This window comes from Pan paniscus, chromosome 19, assembly GCF_029289425.2.
Source record: "Pan paniscus chromosome 19, NHGRI_mPanPan1-v2.0_pri, whole genome shotgun sequence".
NCBI lineage: Eukaryota > Metazoa > Chordata > Mammalia > Primates > Hominidae > Pan > Pan paniscus.
This window is the reverse complement of record NC_073268.2, coordinates 71097376-71116869: the sequence shown is the minus strand read 5'-3', so window position 1 is coordinate 71116869 and position 19494 is coordinate 71097376. Positions and strand designations below refer to the sequence as shown.

The window sequence follows — 19494 nt, the reverse complement described above, 5'->3', positions numbered from 1 at the left end:
CTAAAAAGGTATTATTATCCTATTTAACACATCAAAAAAATAAGAAAGAAAAAAACTTAAATCTTAGAAAAGTTATGCAACTTATCCAAAATCATCAGCTAGATTTGAATCCAGGCCTGTTCACCTCTTTCCCTTATGTCATACTGGTCTCATTCTTTATCAGCTGATTAGAAATACAGTCACTGTGCAAGTAGAGATTCCCAGTAATTCTCAACAGAAACACTGCCCCTAAGGGTGTCTTAACAGGTCATTTTATTATTATTTCTTTTAGAGGTGGGATTTCACTCCATCACCCAGGCTGGAGTGCAGTGATGCGATCATAACTCACCACAGCCTCAAATTCCTGGTCTTAAGCTATCCTCCCACCTCAGCCTCTCTAGTAGCTAGGCTACAAGCACCTACTAGGACCACCACACCCAGCTAATTTTTTTTATTTTTTATTTATTTATTTTATTTATTTATTTTCTTGAGACAGAGTCTCACTCTGTTGCCAAGGCTGAAGTGCAGTGGCGTGATCTCGGCTCACCACAACCTCCACCTCCCAGGTTCAAGCAATTATCCTGCCCCAGCCTCCTGAGTAGTTGGGACTACAGGCATGCGCGACCATGCCCAGCTAATTATTTTGTATTTTCAGTAGAGATGGGGTTTCACTATGTTGGTTAGGCTGGTTTCGAACTCCTGACCTCAAATGATCTGCCCACCTTGGCCTCCCAAAGGGCTGGGGATACAGGTGTGAGCCACCGTGTCTGGCCTTATTTTTTATTTTTTGTAGAGACAGGGTCTTACTATGTTGTCAGGGCTGGTCTGGAATTCCTGGGCTCAAGTGATCCTCCTGCCTCGGCCTCCAAAAGTGCTGAGATTATAGCTGGGAGCCACCATGCTGGGCTGAAATGTCACTTTAACTAGGAGAAAGACCTCTAGCATTTACTGAGTAGGAGCTCCACAAGGAAAAACTGTCCCACTCCACATGCCAATACCTTTCCTATTGAGAATGGAGAATCTAGAAAGAGGGGTCCCTTGTAGGCACTCTGATAAGAATGCTGAGTAATTGGTGGTGAAAGTAGAAATGGAAGAGGGGTAAAGAGGGTACATGATCTGCTCACCTCTCATATCCAAGGATAGCATTATTCAAATCCTCATTCACCTGAATTAGCTCAACAGTTACATCTTCATTCTCCACCACCACAAGCAGGTCCATGATCCTCTCCTGCATCTCCCGACCTGTTTTATAGAGTTTCTGTCAAAAAAAGGAGAGAGATTTCTTCTTCCACACTTGGAACATTCTATAAAGACATCTGACTCACCAATCTGCGCATACCTACAGTCACCTCCACGTTAAGTAGCCTGTGGGGCACTACCAAAGTACTTAACTATAAACAGCTTATCCTTCCTATTGGAAGGCAGTGAGTCATAAACTGATTATATTTTCCTTTAAAAATCAAAATAGGTGTCATAAGAATAATATGGTACATTGAAAATAATACTGGATTAAAACCCAGAAGTATTGTATGGGAATTCTAAATGTAGTGCTTATTAGCTGTGCCGTGTTGGGGGAAAAAAAAAAAAAACACGTGTTTTTTAAATCTCAGTTTTCTCATTGATAAATGAAAATTATACCCCTTGCCACATCTACCTCAAGGGTTGACATAAAAATCAAATGAGATGTGTGTAATGAGGAACTCTATAACTATAAAGCATAAACATAAAATGTTATTGCATTATTAGCGGTAGCAGAAGTAGTTAAAATACATTTACAGTGGCATTATTTTATTTCCTGTTAGGTTGTACTTAAACATTTAAAGTTTATAGTTATATCACATTTTGAGGCAAACTAAAATAGGATTAACAAACAAATCATGAATAACCTTATTTGGACTACCTAGAAATACTGCATTAAACCATGACTCCACCTCCCAAACCCATTTTTTTTTTTTTTCTCATAAGCATCAGAGCCATCTACATTAGACTTACTGATCCAGAATCTTCAGGCTGGGTGTCTGAAAATCTACATTTTTTTAAAACAAGCACTCCAAAGTGTTTCTTATGTACACTGATATTTAAGAACTTCTGCCTTACAACTGACTTTTTTTCCAGGCACACCTTTGATTAACCCAAGGTACATAAAACTGATATTAATATTTCCAATCCCACCTTGGCTAGAGTTTTGTCTGTGTAATAGTACATTAACATCAAGCAAAACACAGGGATGCTGCTTCTCTCAAAATGAAAGCAACAGAACTTCCTTAAACACTGCACAATCACATCGGCTGACTTTTTCCCCTCAAGAAAGAAAGACCTGCTGAAAAATGTATGTATGCTTCATGAAACCATTCAGAATCTCAAACAATCTATTACAAGACTGCTGACAGGAAATCTCTAAACAAATAAATCAAACTATTACTAACTGGCATTTAGACTCAGAGGTAAAAGCCACTACCCTCTAAAAAATCATAACAAAAAATATTGAAAAGACAACATGACATAAAGAGAAAAAAAAAGGTGAGTCAGAAAGATGATAGACTTTCTGATTTTAGACTTGCAATGTGCGGCCAGAAAAACCATCCTATTTGCCAACCACAGGGCCATCTTCAGCAACAGTATAGTGTAGGGGTCAACAGTGTTGTTCTTAAAGCTCCAGATAGTAAACATTTTCTGCTTTGTGGGCCATCTAGTCTTTGCTGCAACTGCTCAACTCTGCCACTGTAGTGTAAAAGCAACCCTGGAAAATATATAAATAACTGGGTGTGGCCATGTTCTAATAAAACAGATATAGGTGGCAGGCTAGATTTGATTCCTTTATATACCCCTGGTGTACTGCAAAGAGAAAACTTTGGACTCAGGTGCCAAAGGCATCTCCCATATATATGCCTGCTATGGAAGTTGGGGAAATGTGGCTAAAATTTAGCCTGAGGTTTTTTTGTTGTTGTTGTTTTGTTTTTTGTTTTTTTTCCATCTATAATACAAGGAGAACAGCTATCTTGTAAGGTTGTTGTAAGAATTGGCAATGGTGCCATTGAAACCCCACAGTGTCTGGCATACAGAGGTAGTCGGTAGTAAATAAACGAATTATGGGTGCTTGACAAGGTGTCACTAGAAGCTCAACTAGATAACGAATACAATCCTGTAATATGCTATTATCCAGGATCCAATCTTCTACAAAGAATTAAGAATGGCATTTAATATAACCCCCGTAATGAATGAGAACTTTTCCTTTGTTCTTGCTTTAAAGAGTGTACAGAAATTGGTCTTCTTGTTGCTCCCTGGCAGCCTTGCTAGAACAATGTCAAGATCAAGGGAATGCAATGGCTGATACCTATGACAAAAATGTAGAAATTAATTTGAAATGAATTTGAAGCCAACATCAATAGCCCTCAGTCACATGAAGACACTCCCTTTGCCCTTTCAAGAGACAGATGGAATGGAAACATGAAAGGAGTAGCACATCTCAACAGGTCTGCAAACCAGAATGTGAAAAACCTCTTCAAAAGCCAGCCCACTCTCATCTTTGCAATTGACGTCCGTCTCAGAGGAGGGCCAAGCCACCTGGAAACCAAGCCAAGATCAAGCACCATGGACAAAAAGGATAGGTCAGAGTTCCCCATAGCAGGCACTTGCAGGGCTGTGGATGTGGGGAGCCAGGGGAGCAAGTCAAAATACAGAGCAACAGCTGCTGGTGCATATGTCCATCACGGAGACCCCGGAATTGCCTCCTTTTATACCATATAAAAGCAAAGGCAAGCTTCTAAGTTAAAGTGAATTTAACAATCAATTCAAAAGTCTTTGGAGCAAAACAAAAAGGAGCTCATTAAGAGCTTCCTCTTCTGATATCCAGATGGCTCTTACTTCTCCATAGAGCACTCAGGAATTAAGGAAGGAGATCCCTCTGCACTTTCAATTCCAACTACAGTCATCCCACATTGACCAAGAGAGGGCAACTCAATAAAAAGAAACACAAAAATGCTTGAATATCTCTCTTGAAAGAGCCAAAACACGAAGAAATGCGTTTGCTTTAAAATGTCTCTGGAAATACTATCTGTATGGCAATATCCCTATTATCAGCCCATAACATATTTTCTTCATCCCAGTATTCCCCAAAGTGCAAGAAACCCCAATGTCTCTATCTGCTCAAAGTAAATAATCTCCCCACCTACTCTAAAACTGAACATTTTTCAACTTAACTTGCTCATATAGTCTCTTTCCTTATACAGGCTTCAGTCGAATGACAAATTGTCAGCATAATCCTTAAGAAAAGCATTAACATATTAAAGTCCTTCCAACTCTTCTTTCCAACAAAACAGTGTCTGCAAATAGTACAAGACTTGGTTGCTGCCTTGAAACTGCCTCACCTACCCACATGAAAACACAATAGGTCAGCCAGGTATACTAGAAAGTCAGTCCTGGGTTCAAAATGAGAAACTAGTTGGTCTAATGGATAGAACATAAGCTCATGAGAAAGAAGTTCTCCTTCCAGCTCCACCACTTGTCATGGTGTGGGCAATTATTCTTTCTGCATATGCAGCCTCATCTGCAAAGAAAGGGAGATGGACTCAAAGATGCTGACAGTCCTTTCTACTCTTAATATCTTACACATTTCTGAATGGTAAAGACAAGAATGGTCTGGGAGGATGGCTTTCTTTTTCCTATTCTCAGGATTTTTTTTTTTCAACTGGTTACAATCCTCATAGGATCAAATTTCAGATTCCCTTGATTTTAAATTTCTCCAGTAAGTTAGAGTAAGGCTTTCTCTAGTCGTCATTTCAAAATCTGAGCTCCCTTTATTCTAAATACTAGAGCATTCTCTTCTTTTCTTACTGGTGCTAGGCAAAAACAAACAAACAAACAAACAAAAAGATTAAAGTGGGAGGTACCAGGACAAGTCAGCTATTCAAGATAAGAAGAAGGTGGCCCAAAGCTGAGTACATAACACCAAGAAAGCAAATACACAAAACACATGTTGCAACTCTTCATTCCTATGGCCAAGGTGGCTGCCTTTAACTCATCACAACACTTGTTAGACTGGATAGAGTCTCAGAATCATCACGTTCCACTTCAGAAAACTAAAGAAAATCCAGTCCTCATCCCTAATGAAAAGTTCAAAGTTTACAAGCAACACAGTGGTGGGGAAATGTGTCTACTGCACAAAATGGTTTTACTGCCTAAGAGTCTAACAAAGAGCAAGACCCTCTTAGTTAGTAGGGCTTCAGGATCTAATTGTTCAATGTGGGTTGGTGGAACAGAAAGGGGATTCCAAGTAAATATATTGGATTTTAAATGAAAGAAAACAGACAAGGAATAGGTTCCAAAGAAACAGAACAGTTACTAGAAGGTAAGTATAAACAGCCAAAACAGGAAGAACTTCCAAGTATACAGGCTGCTTTTTGTTGTTGTTGTTGTTGTTGTTGTTGTTTTTTGTTTGAGAGTGAGTCTTGATCTGTCACCCAGGCTGGAGTGCAGTGGTGCCATCTCAGCTCACTGCAACTTTGCCTCCCGGGTTCAAGCGATTCTCATGCCTCAACCTCCTGAGTGACTGGGACTACAGGAGCATGCCACCACGCCCAGCTGATATTTGTATTTTTAGTAGAGACGGGGTTTCACCATGTTGGCCAGGCTGGTCTCGAACTCCTGACCTCAGGTGATCTGCCCGCCTTGGCCTCCCAAAGTGCTGAGATTACAGGCGTGCTCCACCGCATCTGGCCTCAGGCTGGTTTTATAATAAACTGATACTATAAGACTGTGGTCACTGGTGAAGTATATCTGCAAGAGCAGCCAAGAAATTTTTGAGTGGAGGCTCTTCCTTTCTGCTGGAGAACTTTCCTTGGCCCTCCAGATCCACTGTCCATACTTTCTGCCTTAACTCTGTGCCCTGGGGCCTGGCTTGTAGGGATCACATCGCCAGATCCCCTGTCTTCTTGCTTCTGTGTTCAGCCAACAGGCATGCTGGCTGGCAGGAAACAGGAGGAAGGAAGGAGAATGAGGTCTGGATATTTATTCTTTCCACTCCTTCCACCAAAGGCACCCCTGCTTTCAAGTCTGCCCTCCCCACATTATTCTTTCCTCTAGGTTCTGGCAAAAGTGCCCTCTTCTTGTCTATGTAATTCTAGGGATATTAGTTAATAATCCAGGGTAGCGATCAAGCCCTTGTAGTTTCCCTGAACTTTATAACATCTTACTAAATAAACAGTATTTTGATTAAGCTTTCTTCAAATTACCCAAATGAAGTATGTCATCTCTTTGCTAATATACCCTAGAAAGCATGAAAACACATCTTTAGAGTAATGAAAATAGTATGATGCCAAGTTAGGCACAAATAGGTCAAGGGACGAGAATAGCCTCGAGAATAGCCTCTAGAAGACAACCCTGAATTAGAATATACAGTATGTGATAAAGGGGCATTTAAAACCATTGGAGAAGGCGTGAATTGTTAATCGATGTTATTTGGACAACCAGCCATCAAATTGAAAAAATAAATGAAGGTAAAGTCCCCATCTCATACCAAGAATACAGATTTGAATTTTAAGTCACATAAAATCCAGGGGAAGAAAGCTATTGATTCATTAAGCCTGTTTCTACTGAATGATTACATCATGTTAGGCACTAATCTGGGAGCCAGAACCTGGTAATGAACAAGACAAGCCTTTTGGCATTTCCATTCTAGTAGGCAAAGATAGCTGACAACCATGCAAGAAAAGCGTCAGACACTGTGAGTGCCAGGTGAATAAATGGTGATGTGATAGGACGGTGGCTAATTTTAGACTGGGGAGTCACAGAAGACTTCTCAGGAGAGTAACATGCTAAGATCAGAATGATAAGAAAGAGTTCGAGATCAGCCTGGACAACATAGTGAAACCCCGTCTCTACCAAAAATACAAAAAATAGCCGGGCATGGTGGCGGGCACCTGTAGTCCCAGCTACTCGGGAGGCTGAGGCAGGAGAATCACTTGAACACGGGAGGCGGAGGTTGCAGTGAGCCGAGATTGTGCCACTGCACTCCAGCCTGAGTGACAGAGTCAGACTCTATCTCAAAAAAAAAAAAAAAGAAAAGAAAAAGAAAAAGCTGGCCATTTGAAGACAGGGAAGCATAAGAGTCAGGGATGAAACAACTCCCCAGCAAGAATGAACTCAGTGCACTCAAGGAATAGGAAGGAGGTTAGCAAGCATGTGCCACGGAAACAGAAGTAGGCTAAAGATGACCGAGAAGGGCTCTGTGGCCAGGCTAGAGAGGTCTAGTTTTACTCCAACGATAATGGGAAGCCAATGGAGGGTTTCCAGCAAGGAACAACACGATCTGGTTTACATTTTATTTTATTTATTTTATTTTATTTTTTGAGAAGTAGTATCACCAGGCTGGAGTACGGTGGTGCAATCTTAGCTCACTGCAACCTCCACCTCCCAGGTTCAAGCTCCCGGGCAGCTCACTGCCTCAGCCTCCTAAGTAGCTGGGATTACAGGCGCCTGCCACCATGCCTGGCTAATTACCTTTTAAAAAGCTATAATACAACTTTGGGAGGCCAAGGCAGGTAGATCACCTGAGGTCAGAAGTTTGAGACCAGCCTGGCCAACATGGTGAAACCCTGTCTCTACTAAAAATACAAAAATTAGCCAGGCATGGTGGCAGGCACCTGTAGTCTCAGCTACTCCGGAGGCTGAGACAGGAGAATTGCTCAAATCCAGGAGGCGGAGGTTGCAGTGAGCCGAGATCGCGCCACTGCACTCCAGCCTGGGTGACAGAGCAAGACTCCATCTCAAAAAAATAAATAAATGAAATAATTAATTTAAAAAATAAAAAGCTATAATACAGACACTCAACTTCATTAGTCATTAGGAAAATGCAAATACAAATCAAAAATCAAAACCATAATGAGATACCACTTCACACCTACCAGTGGGCCATTAAAAAAACACAATGGAAAAAAACAAGTATTCATTGTGGAGAATCTGGAATCCTAGTAGTACTGCATACCGCTAACAGAATATACAATGGTGCAGCCATTGTGCAAAACATTTTGACAATTCCTCAAAAAGTTAAAGTTACTATACGACCCAGCAATTCTACTCTTAGGTTGATACTCAAAAGAAGTGAACACAGGTATTCAAAGAAAAACCTGTATGTGAATGTTCATAGCAGCATTAGTCACAATAGCCAAAGGTGGAAACAACCTAAATGTCTATTAATGAACTGATATATAAAACGTGGGATAAACAATGAAATATTAGGCCATTAAAGTAATAAAATTCTGATACATGCTACAACATGGATGAACCTCAAAAACACTAAGTGAAAGATGCTAAACACAAAAAGTCATATATTATGTGATTCCACCTATATGAAATGTCCAGAACAGGTAAATCCACAGACACAGAACCAGATTGGTGGTTATCTGGAACTGATGAAAGGCAGAAAGGAGAGGCTGCTTAATGAGCATGGGGTTTCCTTTTGGGGTAATGAAAATGTATTGGAATTAAATAGAGGAAATACAGTTGAACCTTGAACAACATGGGTTTGAACTGCATGGCTCCACTGAGAGGTGGATTGTTTTCTGACTCTGCCACCCAAGACAGAAAGATCAATTTCTCTTCTTCTTCCTTCTCAGCCCATTCAGCAAAAAAATAAAGATCAAGACCTTTATGACCCACGTCCACTTAATGAATAGTAAATATATGTTCTCTTCCTTATAATTTTCTTAAAGAAATTTTTTTTTTTTTAATTTTTAAATTGAGACAGGGTCTCACTCTGTTGCCCAACAATGGTGCAATCACGGTTTACTGCAGTCTCGACCTCCCAGGTTCAAGCGATCCTCCCACCTCAGCCTCCCCAGTAGCTGGGACTACAGGCATGTACCACCATGCCTGGCTAATTTATTTTTTGTAGCAACAGAGTCTCACTATGTTGCCCAGGCTGGTCTCAAACTTCTGGATGCAAGCAATCCTCCTGCCTCAGCTTCCCAGAGTGCTAGGATTACAGGTGTAAGCCACTGTGCCTAGCCTTCCTTACAATTTTCTTTTTTTGTTTATTTTTTTGAGACAGCCTCGCTCTGTTGCCCAGGCTGGAGTGCAGTGGCTTGATCTCAGCTCACTGCAAGCTCCGCCTCCTGGGTTCACACCATTCTACTGCCTCAGCCTCCCAAGTAGTTGGGACTACAGGCGCCCACCACCATATCTGGCTAATTTTTTGTATTTTTTAGTAGAGATGGGGTTTCACTGTATTAGCCAGGATGGTCTCCACCTCCTGACCTCATGATCCGCCTGCCTCGGCCTCCCAAAGTGCTGGGATTACAGGCATAAGCCACTGTGCCCAGCCTACAATTTTCTTAATAACATTTTCTTTTCTCTAGCTTACTTTAAGAATACAGCACATAACATATATAACATACATATTATGTGTGAATCGACTGTTTATGTTATTGATAGGGTTTCTGGTCAACAGTAGGCTATTAGTAGCTAAGTTTTGGGAAAATCAAAAGTTATACATGAATTTTCAACTACACTGTGGGGTCAGTGCTCATAACTGCTATGTGTTGTTCAAGGGTTAACTGTAGTTACAATGAATGTATATTTATTTTATTTTATTTTTATTTTTTGAGATGGAGTCTCCCTCTGTTACCCAGGCTGGAGTGCAGTGGCACAATCTCTGCTCACTGCAACCTCCGGGTTCAAGCCATTCTCGTGCCTCAGTCTCCTGAGTAGCTGGGATTATAGGCGCCCACCACCATGTCCGGTTAATTTTGTATTTTTAGTAGAGACAAAGTGTCACATGTTGGCCAGGCTGGTCTCGAGCTCCTGACCTCAAGTGATCCACCCGCCTTGGCCTCTCAAAGGGCTGGGATTACAAGTGTGAGCCACCACGCCGGGCCCTGAATGTATATAAATGCCACTTAATTGTACCCTTTAAAATGGTTAATTTTATGTGATATGAATTTTGCCTCAATTTAAAAAATGCTATATAGAATTTGTTTTTTTTGCACAGCACTGTACTCAATATCCTGAAAACCTTTCTCATAACAAAATACCTAAAAATGCTAGATATTAAAAATATTTTAACATTTGTGCCTACACTTTCAAGAAAGCATGAGAAATCCTCAAAGGCTCAAAACCAAATAAGATCTAAAGACTCAAGCAGCAATAAAGAAACAATGGTTCACAAGGCACCCATCTGCCAATCTCCAGTAGAGTTCTCAGCAGACGCAAAGGACAAAGCCCAGGGTGCAAACAAGATGGGGAGCTGGAGCAAAAACCCCTTCTATACTCAGGTGGAACCCCTGCATGACTACGCCCTATGAAAGTCAGTGAATCAGAAAAACCTCAGCCCCACAAAGCGAGATGGCAAGCCAAATCATGTGTCAGCGTCGGTTCTTGGTGGAGAGAGTGAAAATACATAATTTTCCTGAGAAATCTAACAGGCTTACTACATCCTCATCTCTAGGGATGAGGCTGCCTGCCTTCAAAGTTTAAAAAATCCTAATGAGTGCTGATTATTTTTCTTCTAACTGCAGAGATTCCTAGATTCTTTTGGAAACCAGCAGTTATTTGGAGGAGAGTCCTTTTTTCTGGCCTTGACAGCCACCCTGGAAGTTCCCTGCTCCTGACTTAGCGGCTCAGACAGCAGAGGACAGAGGACAGTTGTTTTCCTTACCATGTGAGTGCCCAAGGCCTATTCATTCTTGCTCTGATTTTGTGGTTAGTATGGGCTGCTTCTGGGAAAAGTCCTTAGGAGGGGTCTCTTTCACCTGGGTGGGGCTGTGAGCTCTGAGCTGGTCTGATCCCACCTGCTTTATCAGGCACTGAATAGTCTCACTGTTCTGGAGGCCTGATGGTCAGTTTAGCCTTTTCTGTAATCCTTGGGGTTTATTTTTATTTTCCTATTTCTTCTGTCATTTCAATGGGATTTGGGGAAGAAAGAGGATGTAAATTTTGGCAAGCTAAAAAAAAATTGTGAATATTGGTTGGTTTGGAGAGAAAAATGCCTGTTTTACAATTCATATAGCTGATTTCAGATACTTTTATTCCTTCTTTACAGTTGTACTCCTTCCATCAGAGCATGCCTGTGGGCCCTCACTGACCCCCAACATGGGTGCCGCCTCTGCTGCTGACTCCCTAGGCTTATGCTGAAGCCTCCAAAAGCCCCTGCAGTTATAAGGGGGCAGCCAACCAGGGAGCCAGTATTATCTGGGCGTTCTAACTGTACTGACCTGACTCCTTCAGATGGGTATGAGAAACCTTTGAAAAAATACACCCTAAAGAATTCTTTGTTTATGACATAGGGTTAGAGGGGGAAAAAATGAATAAATAAAATAAATAAATAAATCAATAAAAAACCAAAACCAAAACACCAAAAAAAGAATTCTCTATTTCCCCACAGTCTATCTTTGCTGACTTCATTCTGAAATTCTTAAATCAGATATGCTTCTTGTTCTTTTTCTCCATAGAAGACTTAATTGATTTATTTCAGATCAACCATAGTGGAGTTATTTAGATGTAAAAAAAAATTATTTGTCAAAAGAAATTAAGAATAGCACTCCCCACACCAGATCTTTATATGTCACTAACAAAAAGCATACAAAGAAAAAAAACATTCCACATTCAACAGTCTCTATAAACAAGTTGATCCCCTGCCAGAACCTATTCAATTTGAATTTGGCCATGAGTAGTATTCTCATGTTGATTTATAACCTAAGACTCTTTACTATTCAAGGCAAAACACAGCCCTGAGCTCTGGCATTAAAACAGCAACCAACAAATTAGCATTATCCTTGAAAAATTCAACCAAACATCTGCACCCAAACACCCTGAGACAAAGCACTTCAGATTGGAATAAAATATAAAACTGGATTCACATATTTAAATGAAATGTTTCAGTGTGTTTTTACTGAAGGATTGTTTGCCACAGATGGATGAGAATATGAGAGAAAAAGTCATAAATAATTTCATTTTAGAGCTCTGAAAGGCCCAGAAAGACCAGGTGGAACTAGAAATATTGCTGTGGCTATTTAAAAAATATTATCTGCCACATATCCGTTTACTTTGATATTTAATTTTTCAATTTTAGTTTAACACACGTGTTAACATCATAAGTTAAAAAGTTTATATCTGGACAAGCCTCCATTGTGGACTACTACCTTTGAAATCTATTCAATGATGAATTTTCCTTTTTACATCCCACATAAAGAGGATGTATTTAATATTACTCTTGCTTACTGTCATCTAAGCTCTTCATTTTATACATAAACTAAGTCCAGTGATAGAAATGACTTGCCTAAGGTCAAGAACCCCAAGGATCCTTAGCAAAATGTTACAATTCTAAGATATTCCAAAAATAATATACTTAAAGCCACGGATCCAAAATACTGATTTATTTCTCAAGGTATACTACCCTGATGTTCTGCAGAATATTAGCAGATATTTGGCAAATTGGGATTCTTTGGATAAATAAGTTTATAAATGTTGGGTTAAACAAAGACTCTTAGCTATATCAGTGAACTTTATGCATCTCCAAGAGGAGAAATACAGTAGACAATTGGTTTTACAAACTTATTTGACCAAAGATGCCACTTTCAACCCACAGAACACAGCATACAACCAATGAGAAATACTCTCTTAAGTTGTTTTCTAGAGTCTTGTCTTGCTTCCTGAGAATCTGTCATCACAACACCACCAGAGGATTTTTCTAAAATCTGACCTGGTTATGTAGCCCCTCAGCTTATATCCTTTCAACAGCTCCCCTCTGCCAGTCTGGTTAAGCCCACTCTTTGGCATGGCATGATACTCCATTACTCGTACAGGTCAGCTCTTACCTCACCTGGAATTTTATACTCCCACATTGTGGTTTAAATCCTCTTCTTATCCCTACACACCTGAGCGATACCACAAACTCACATCCATTAACAGTGGGGTGGGGCATGGCAATGAGTTCCTTAAGAGGAATATCTGAGTTCCCAGTGGTCTCTGGGTATAGGTTTGCATGGATATAGGAGAAATGACCTCTGGTTGTTTTGTTTGTTTTTATTATTTTTTAAACAACCCTTTAAAAAGCCTTCTGAGCCTGGAGACAGCATAAAAGAGAGCAAGGCCCAGATTTGGCCCATAGGCCACAGTTTGCTAACTCTTAAATTAGAGGACAGCACAATTCAGGACATTCAAGGTTGCCCACAATGAGTACTGCCTAGAACATGGAAGGAATATGAAGGGTGCTCCATGCCTAAAAGCCAGAAGCCAAGAAGCACAAGGGGCTCTAACAGATTGGTTGAGGTACAGCAGTGAAATAACCAGGCAAGACAACCCCTGCTCATGCCCCTTCCCTCATTTGAGACCAGATAGCTGAGAAAGGAGTAATGTTTCCAGGTGGAAACAATGATTGGGACAGATTGATAGGGTATTATTTCTAGGCACTAGTAGCATTCAGGAAAAAAATAGAGAATACATAATCCAGAAGACCATCCATAAATGGATCCCAAACAGCATCATCCCATGTTGCTATACCATACTCTGAAAATATTATTAAGCACAGCAGTAGCAATTACATCCTCCCTTCAGCATGAGTGAGCTGGGTCAGCAGAGAATGCAGACCAGCTGGCAGAGAGTCTCACACAAAAATGAGCTCACTATCAGCAATCCAGCTGAACATTGGAGAATGCAAATTAAAAAATGAACAAAAAATTTGCAAAGGAGAGTCCACAGAACAAACAAAAAAGCAGCGTTAAATATAATTATCCTTGGAAAGATAAAGAAAAGTAGAACCATGAAATGAAAGAACTGTTATAAAAATCCAACATATTTTAAAAATATTTTAAAATTATGTACATATTTGTATATAGTAAATATGTTTAAAGTACATATTTTTAAATAAAAAGAAATTGTTGAAACATTTATTAGAAGGACTGAATAAGCAACTCAATGTACAAGTTTTAGAGAAATACATTAAACAGAGAAATTATCCCAGAACTTAGAATGAAGAAATGAAAAGTATAAAAGAAATGTTAAGAGACAAATGAATCCAACTGGAAGTTTCATCATCTTAAAGTTCCATAAGAAGAGAATAGAAAGAATGGAAGAAAGTCAATATTTAAAGTAGGAGCTGAGAATTTCCTAGAATTAAAAATACACATAAGTCGATAAGGCAAAAAAGCCTATCATCTACTAAGGAGGATAAGTAAGTTAAACAAACATCTGCACACTTGTACATATATCTCTTCAAAGGGAACAGTACAATTTCTGAAATATTAAAGTAGAAAAATAACAAATGCAACTAGAAAAAAATATTATAAATCAAAGGATTAAGAAGCAGAATAATATAATACTTCTATCAGCTTTAGTGGGTGTAAGAGAACAATGAAGCGGTATCTTCAAAGGCCTAGAATTTTGTGCCCAGAATTTTGTATCTAGCTAAACTAACCTGCATTTATCATGACAATCAGAGGACATTTTTGGATATGCAAGCACTCAAAGTTTGCACCAAAGTTTACCAACATGGGTGTACTTCAGCAAGGAAAAAACAAACTATTCACAACAGCAGTGATATCTAAGAAACATTGTTGGGAAAATTTTTACAATTTTTTTGTTTCCCAAATAAGAAATGAGCAAGGAAAAAGTTATTTACTAACAATCTAAGAAGTGAAAGGAAAAATAACACGAGAGGTGGCGAGTGGGAACCTGAGGAAAGTAAAAATATCTTAAGCTTCTTAACTTGGCAACAAAGGGACTTAGAAACTAGAAACTGATTTTTTTTTCTAACTGCTTCTAAAATTAATAAGTTTTAAAATTTAAAATAATTAGAAGAGCAAACTGGTAGAGGGAAAAATAAAGTATATGTATACACAGACATAGCAGAAGGCATAGGAGGGCTGTAGAACTACTCGTGCAGGTCCAAATGCCCTGTCTACTTGTTCCTCTATAGCTCGAGCATTGCCTCCATCTAGACCATTCTTAAAAACCTCACATCTCTCCTTCTCCCCACCCATGATCCCACCATATACTGAACAAATTTATACTACAGTATCTATAATACTTCATTACGTTTGTTGTTTACAAACCAATCTTGCTCATTAGGCATAAACTCTTAAGGACTAGAATAGCCTCCTTCTCATTTCTACATCCCTTCCTATATCACAATTACTCAATGTTTGTTGAGTGGATGAAAATAGAGGCAATTTTTACATACTTAAAACAACTAGAGAATTGATTGTACATGACCAAGGTTATAACTTATAATAAATTATTTGTTGCAAGAGGCTAAAAACCATGTCTAAGTTACTACTGCATTTCTGACAAAGTCATTCTTGGATATTTTTGTTTAGAAATCAATTGAAATCAGGATGTAGGAGGACGTACTAGACAATATTAAGGTGTCTTCCATCTCCAAAGCTCAAAGTTTAGAGAATAACTTTAAGAGACACTTTGACTGATAGTCCCTGAAATCGTACAACACCTGCAGAAGCTCTATGTCTTCATGGTTTTCAGACCCAGGAGTATTCTCCATCAATATGGCGGACATCACTCGCACATTCATTTTCACCATATCCAATTCACTGTGCAGTTTTCCAATCTGTAGAGAGCAACACAATCACCAGTCAGTGCGACACACAAAGAATAACTATCTTGTTTCCTGCCCCCATGGGACATTTGCTGGATGAAAAAATGCTTTTGCAAAATTTAATATTTTCAAACTTAAATTTAATTTCATATAAATATACATATAGTTATTTTACAAATGTATACCTTGTCACCTTCTAAAAGGACTTGAGATCTCTTGTAATAAACCCCAAAATATGCTTTAGGAATTTTAAAAATGAAAGGAAAAAAAAAGATTAGAACCCAATATGGAGAGGGGAGAAGTACTAGGTACCTAGCAGAAGAAGGTACCAGAAACCTGGATAAAATGGCAAAAGTTATCCTGAGTTTCTTGGCAACCAATAGGGTAAAAGAAAAACAAATGAGGGTTATCCATTTCTCATGGTATTAAAGAAGAAGGAATAAAGAAACACCTTTTCTTCCTGTATTAAATTCTAAGAGGAATTAGTCACATGAATTTTTATATAAGAAAAAAATAATACAACAAAATCTTCAATTATAGTTCCTTTACAGCAGAATGGAAATTAGCCTCATATAATAATTGTTTATCTGTACCTTGGATAAACTGATATACACAAAGAAGTAAATACAATTCAGTTGGCATAATAAATACAAGTAATAAGATTACCATTTACTAAACTCTCTGAAATATGTGACAGTCCTACCAGAAGTAACAGGAGTTAGCTGATGGACCCTAGATCCAGTCCACAGTCAAGGCTCCAGAAAGCCATGAAAGCCGCTAGGCAAGCACAACTCTTACAAAGTTGGGCTTTGGAAGCAGACAGAACCCATGGGATTACTCCTTCTTGGAATTGAACTACGATAAGTCACATGGTATTACTAAGCCTCAGTCTCTTCCTCTGTGAAATGAGTGTACCTACATCTCAATGTTGTTAACCAGAAAAGACAAACTGTATATAAGGTGCTTACAAATCAGGAAAAGACACCAATAAATGCAGTGATTGTTGTTGTTACCTGTTCTGGGACCAATGTAATAGTTGAGTTCTTTGGAGCAATTACAGAAGAAAGAGCTGGTGCAGTAGGGACAGATGTTGGAGGATTTGATGAGATTTGAGCAGTCTATGAGTATGAAACATGGTAATATTATTATGTGAATTAACACAGCCACCCAATGCCAAGTTTTTTCCATTCAGCTAACTCAAGCACTCTCAAACAAAGTCCTGTGTACAGGGTATCTGCCCAAAGTAAATCATCAACTACACAACCCGTCCAGCATTTTGTGAAGAATGCTAAGCAAATGAGATGCCCATAATAAAGCAGGTATTCAACAAAAGGTGGCTATTAGGATTATCATTTACAATTTAATAAAATGCCCTTTTTTTTTTTTTTTTTTTAACCAAGGGTCTAAGTGATAAACTGCCATGTGAAATTATTGATGCCTTCTCTTTGGGTTGTTAATAACAAATGGTAGCTCAATTCATGTCAAGTCTTTTTAAGCCACAGCTGACAAGGCATCTCCTTCTCCATCAATGACCCTCCTTGGGTCAATGCCACATCTCCAACCTTGGGTGGAGAGGTGAAAGCTCAAGGCTCTAGGCCAGTGCTTCTCAACATTAATGTGCAGAGAAAACACCTGGAAATCTTGTAAAAAAGGGAGGTTCTGATTAGTCTAGGGTGGAGCATGCCAAACAAACTTTCACACTTTTAGTAGCAAAACACACTTTAAATAGCAAAATCCCAAGTCTCGGTTATTCTATGAGATATTGCAATATCCTTCTAATAACTTCATCTTTTTGCTTAAGCTGGGTGGATTTAGGGTTGTCTCCTGTAATGAGAAAAGACCCAAGTGATACACTACTATAGTCTCCATGGGTCAAAGAAAGGCCTCCTACCTCTTGTCTTGCTGTTTCAGCCTCTGCTTCTGAGGGAGGAAACTGAACGCCTTTCTTAACCAGGTCGAGGTATACTTCTTTGACTTCGCTTACATCCACACCTCCTGGGAAGCCCTGTGACCAAGTCTGAATTCAAGAGATGAAAAAAGTTCCAGAGTTAAAACAGCAACAAAACCAAAACACAATTCTTTTTTTTTTTTTTTTGAGACAGAGTCTCACACTATTGCCCGGGCTGGAGTGCAATGGCACAATCTCTGCTCATTGCAATCTCCGCCTCCTGGGTTCAAGCGATTCTCCTGCCTCAGCCTCCTGAGTAGCTGGGATCACAGGCGCCCGCCACCACGCCTGTCTTATTTTTTGTATTTTTTAGTAGAGACGGGGTTTCACTATGTTGGCCAGGCTGCTCTCCTGACCTTGTGATCCACCCACCTCGGCCTCCCAAAGTGCTGGGATTACAGGCGTGAGCCACCGCACCCAGCCGAAAACACAATTCTTAAGCTCCTGATAGAAAATAAGAGATCAATAATTATGTAACCCACTCAGAAAGAGAAAGCTACTTTTGAATGCCATGGGCAAAATGCTCATTTTCAAAGGCTAGGAAAATATAAAATCTTTTAAATCAGACTTCCATGCCTCAAAATCTTGAAGAAACCCTAGGATATATACTATCAATTGTTTTTTGCTGCTCTGAATCCAAAATTAATAGATTCTAAAATAACATCAGTAGCTCTTTTTCCAAGTAACCTTGAACTAGTCAGTTAGCTGGAAGTTTCCCTACCTGCAAAGTGAACACACAGATCACTGTCTTTCCTATTTGACACAGATAAAATAGAAACTGAGAGGAAAGCAGGGAAATGACTACAAATTCTTCAGAAAATGGGCACCATCCAATGCCAAAAAATTATTATCACACAGAAACTAAAATAGCAAAAATGCTTTTCTAGCTCAATCCTAGATATATAAAAGATAAGTGAAACAATCAGGAGGTAAGCTATTAAATCCCTAAGCTTAGAAATTTACCATCCCATGAGGTATACAACAGACTTACCTTAATGAAATTCAAGATTCTATTCTGAATGTCTAATGGCAAGTTGTATCTGGGATTCAGTAGCTTAACTAAATTCTCTTTAACAAATTCCTTCTTCACAATCAGAGACTGGAAACTTGGACCACAGTTCTGCACACACATGTCAATAAGCTAAATTAGAAAAAAAATTAAACATTATATTTATCTGGCAAAACCACCTCCTAAAAATGTAAGGGAAAAACTGCTAAATAATGGGTTCCATCAGCATCCTAATTAACAAACATAATTTAGTATCTACTAAAATATATGGAAAAATGTTAGGTTCTGGGGATATGTGGAAGTATGAGCATAATGTAACAGTCTGGAGGACAGACTTATTGAGGAGTCCCAGCACATCCAGAAGGGCATTAACACCAATGCAGAGTACTAAATGCTAAATGCTGAAGGGACGTGCAGGCCAAACATATGAGCTATGGATGGAATAATATCTGTCCCAATTTACCCAGGGTAGCACAGGTATATTCCCAATGTCCTGTTTATTAATGATGACACACCCTTTCACTTTCAAAAATGTCCTGGTTTGGATGATAAATTACACAGTCACCCCAGCTATAGGCCCTTATAGGCAACAGTGATTATTTAGGGCTAGGTGGTCTTACAAGACTTTTGGAAAAGGCTAACTGGAAGCTGGGCTTTGCAAAATGGCTAAGAACAGTAAAAATGAGTATAGAGCTATATTCTAGACAGATAAATTGTATGAAAAATATATAAATGTGGAAAAATGGGTAAGTTATGAAGGGGGAGATAAGTATTCTGGTCTGTCTCTAGTAGAGGCATCCTGATATAGGTAAATTGGGGACACTGGAAAGATAGGGTGGATAAAGTCCATCCAGGTTGTAGAGAAGTTTGTGTGGCATGCAAAGGGTGTGGATATTATCTTGAAGGCACTATGAAGTTATGGAGGGTCTCTGTTAGTTTGTCACCATCACACCTTTACCCTGAAATTGAGGAAAAGGTTAATGTGTGCAAAGTAATATTCTGGATAGGTTGTCA

General features: G+C 39.2%; 2 protein-coding genes across 18 annotated transcripts in view; one reads left to right on the top strand and one right to left on the bottom strand.

The window, feature by feature from the left end:
• The window catches only part of LOC100976343 (cytochrome c oxidase assembly protein COX11, mitochondrial), a 48532-nt gene extending 37328 nt beyond the window's left edge, over positions 1-11204 (top strand). The window contains exons 4-5 of the transcript XR_611601.4: positions 10491-10633; positions 11015-11204. The gene's annotated coding sequence lies outside the window, so the exon portion shown is untranslated. The remainder of the gene's footprint in view (positions 1-10490; positions 10634-11014) is intronic.
• The window catches only part of TOM1L1 (target of myb1 like 1 membrane trafficking protein), a 59846-nt gene that overhangs the window by 29295 nt on the left and 11057 nt on the right, over positions 1-19494 (bottom strand). For 15 of the 17 annotated variants that reach the window (XR_010110568.1, XR_010110570.1, XR_010110569.1 and 12 more), the window contains 5 exons: positions 18463-18612; positions 17415-17540; positions 16537-16641; positions 15419-15535; positions 1104-1237 (listed from right to left, as the gene is read on the bottom strand). Coding sequence is in view for 14 of the 17 variants with exons in the window: in XM_055101420.2 (XP_054957395.1) it covers positions 1104-1237; positions 15419-15535; positions 16537-16641; positions 17415-17540; positions 18463-18612 (632 nt within the window). In the remaining 3 variants the exon portion in view is untranslated. The remainder of the gene's footprint in view (positions 1-1103; positions 1238-15418; positions 15536-16536; positions 16642-17414; positions 17541-18462; positions 18613-19494) is intronic. The other 2 variants (XM_063598765.1, XM_063598767.1) reach the window with 1 other exon arrangement.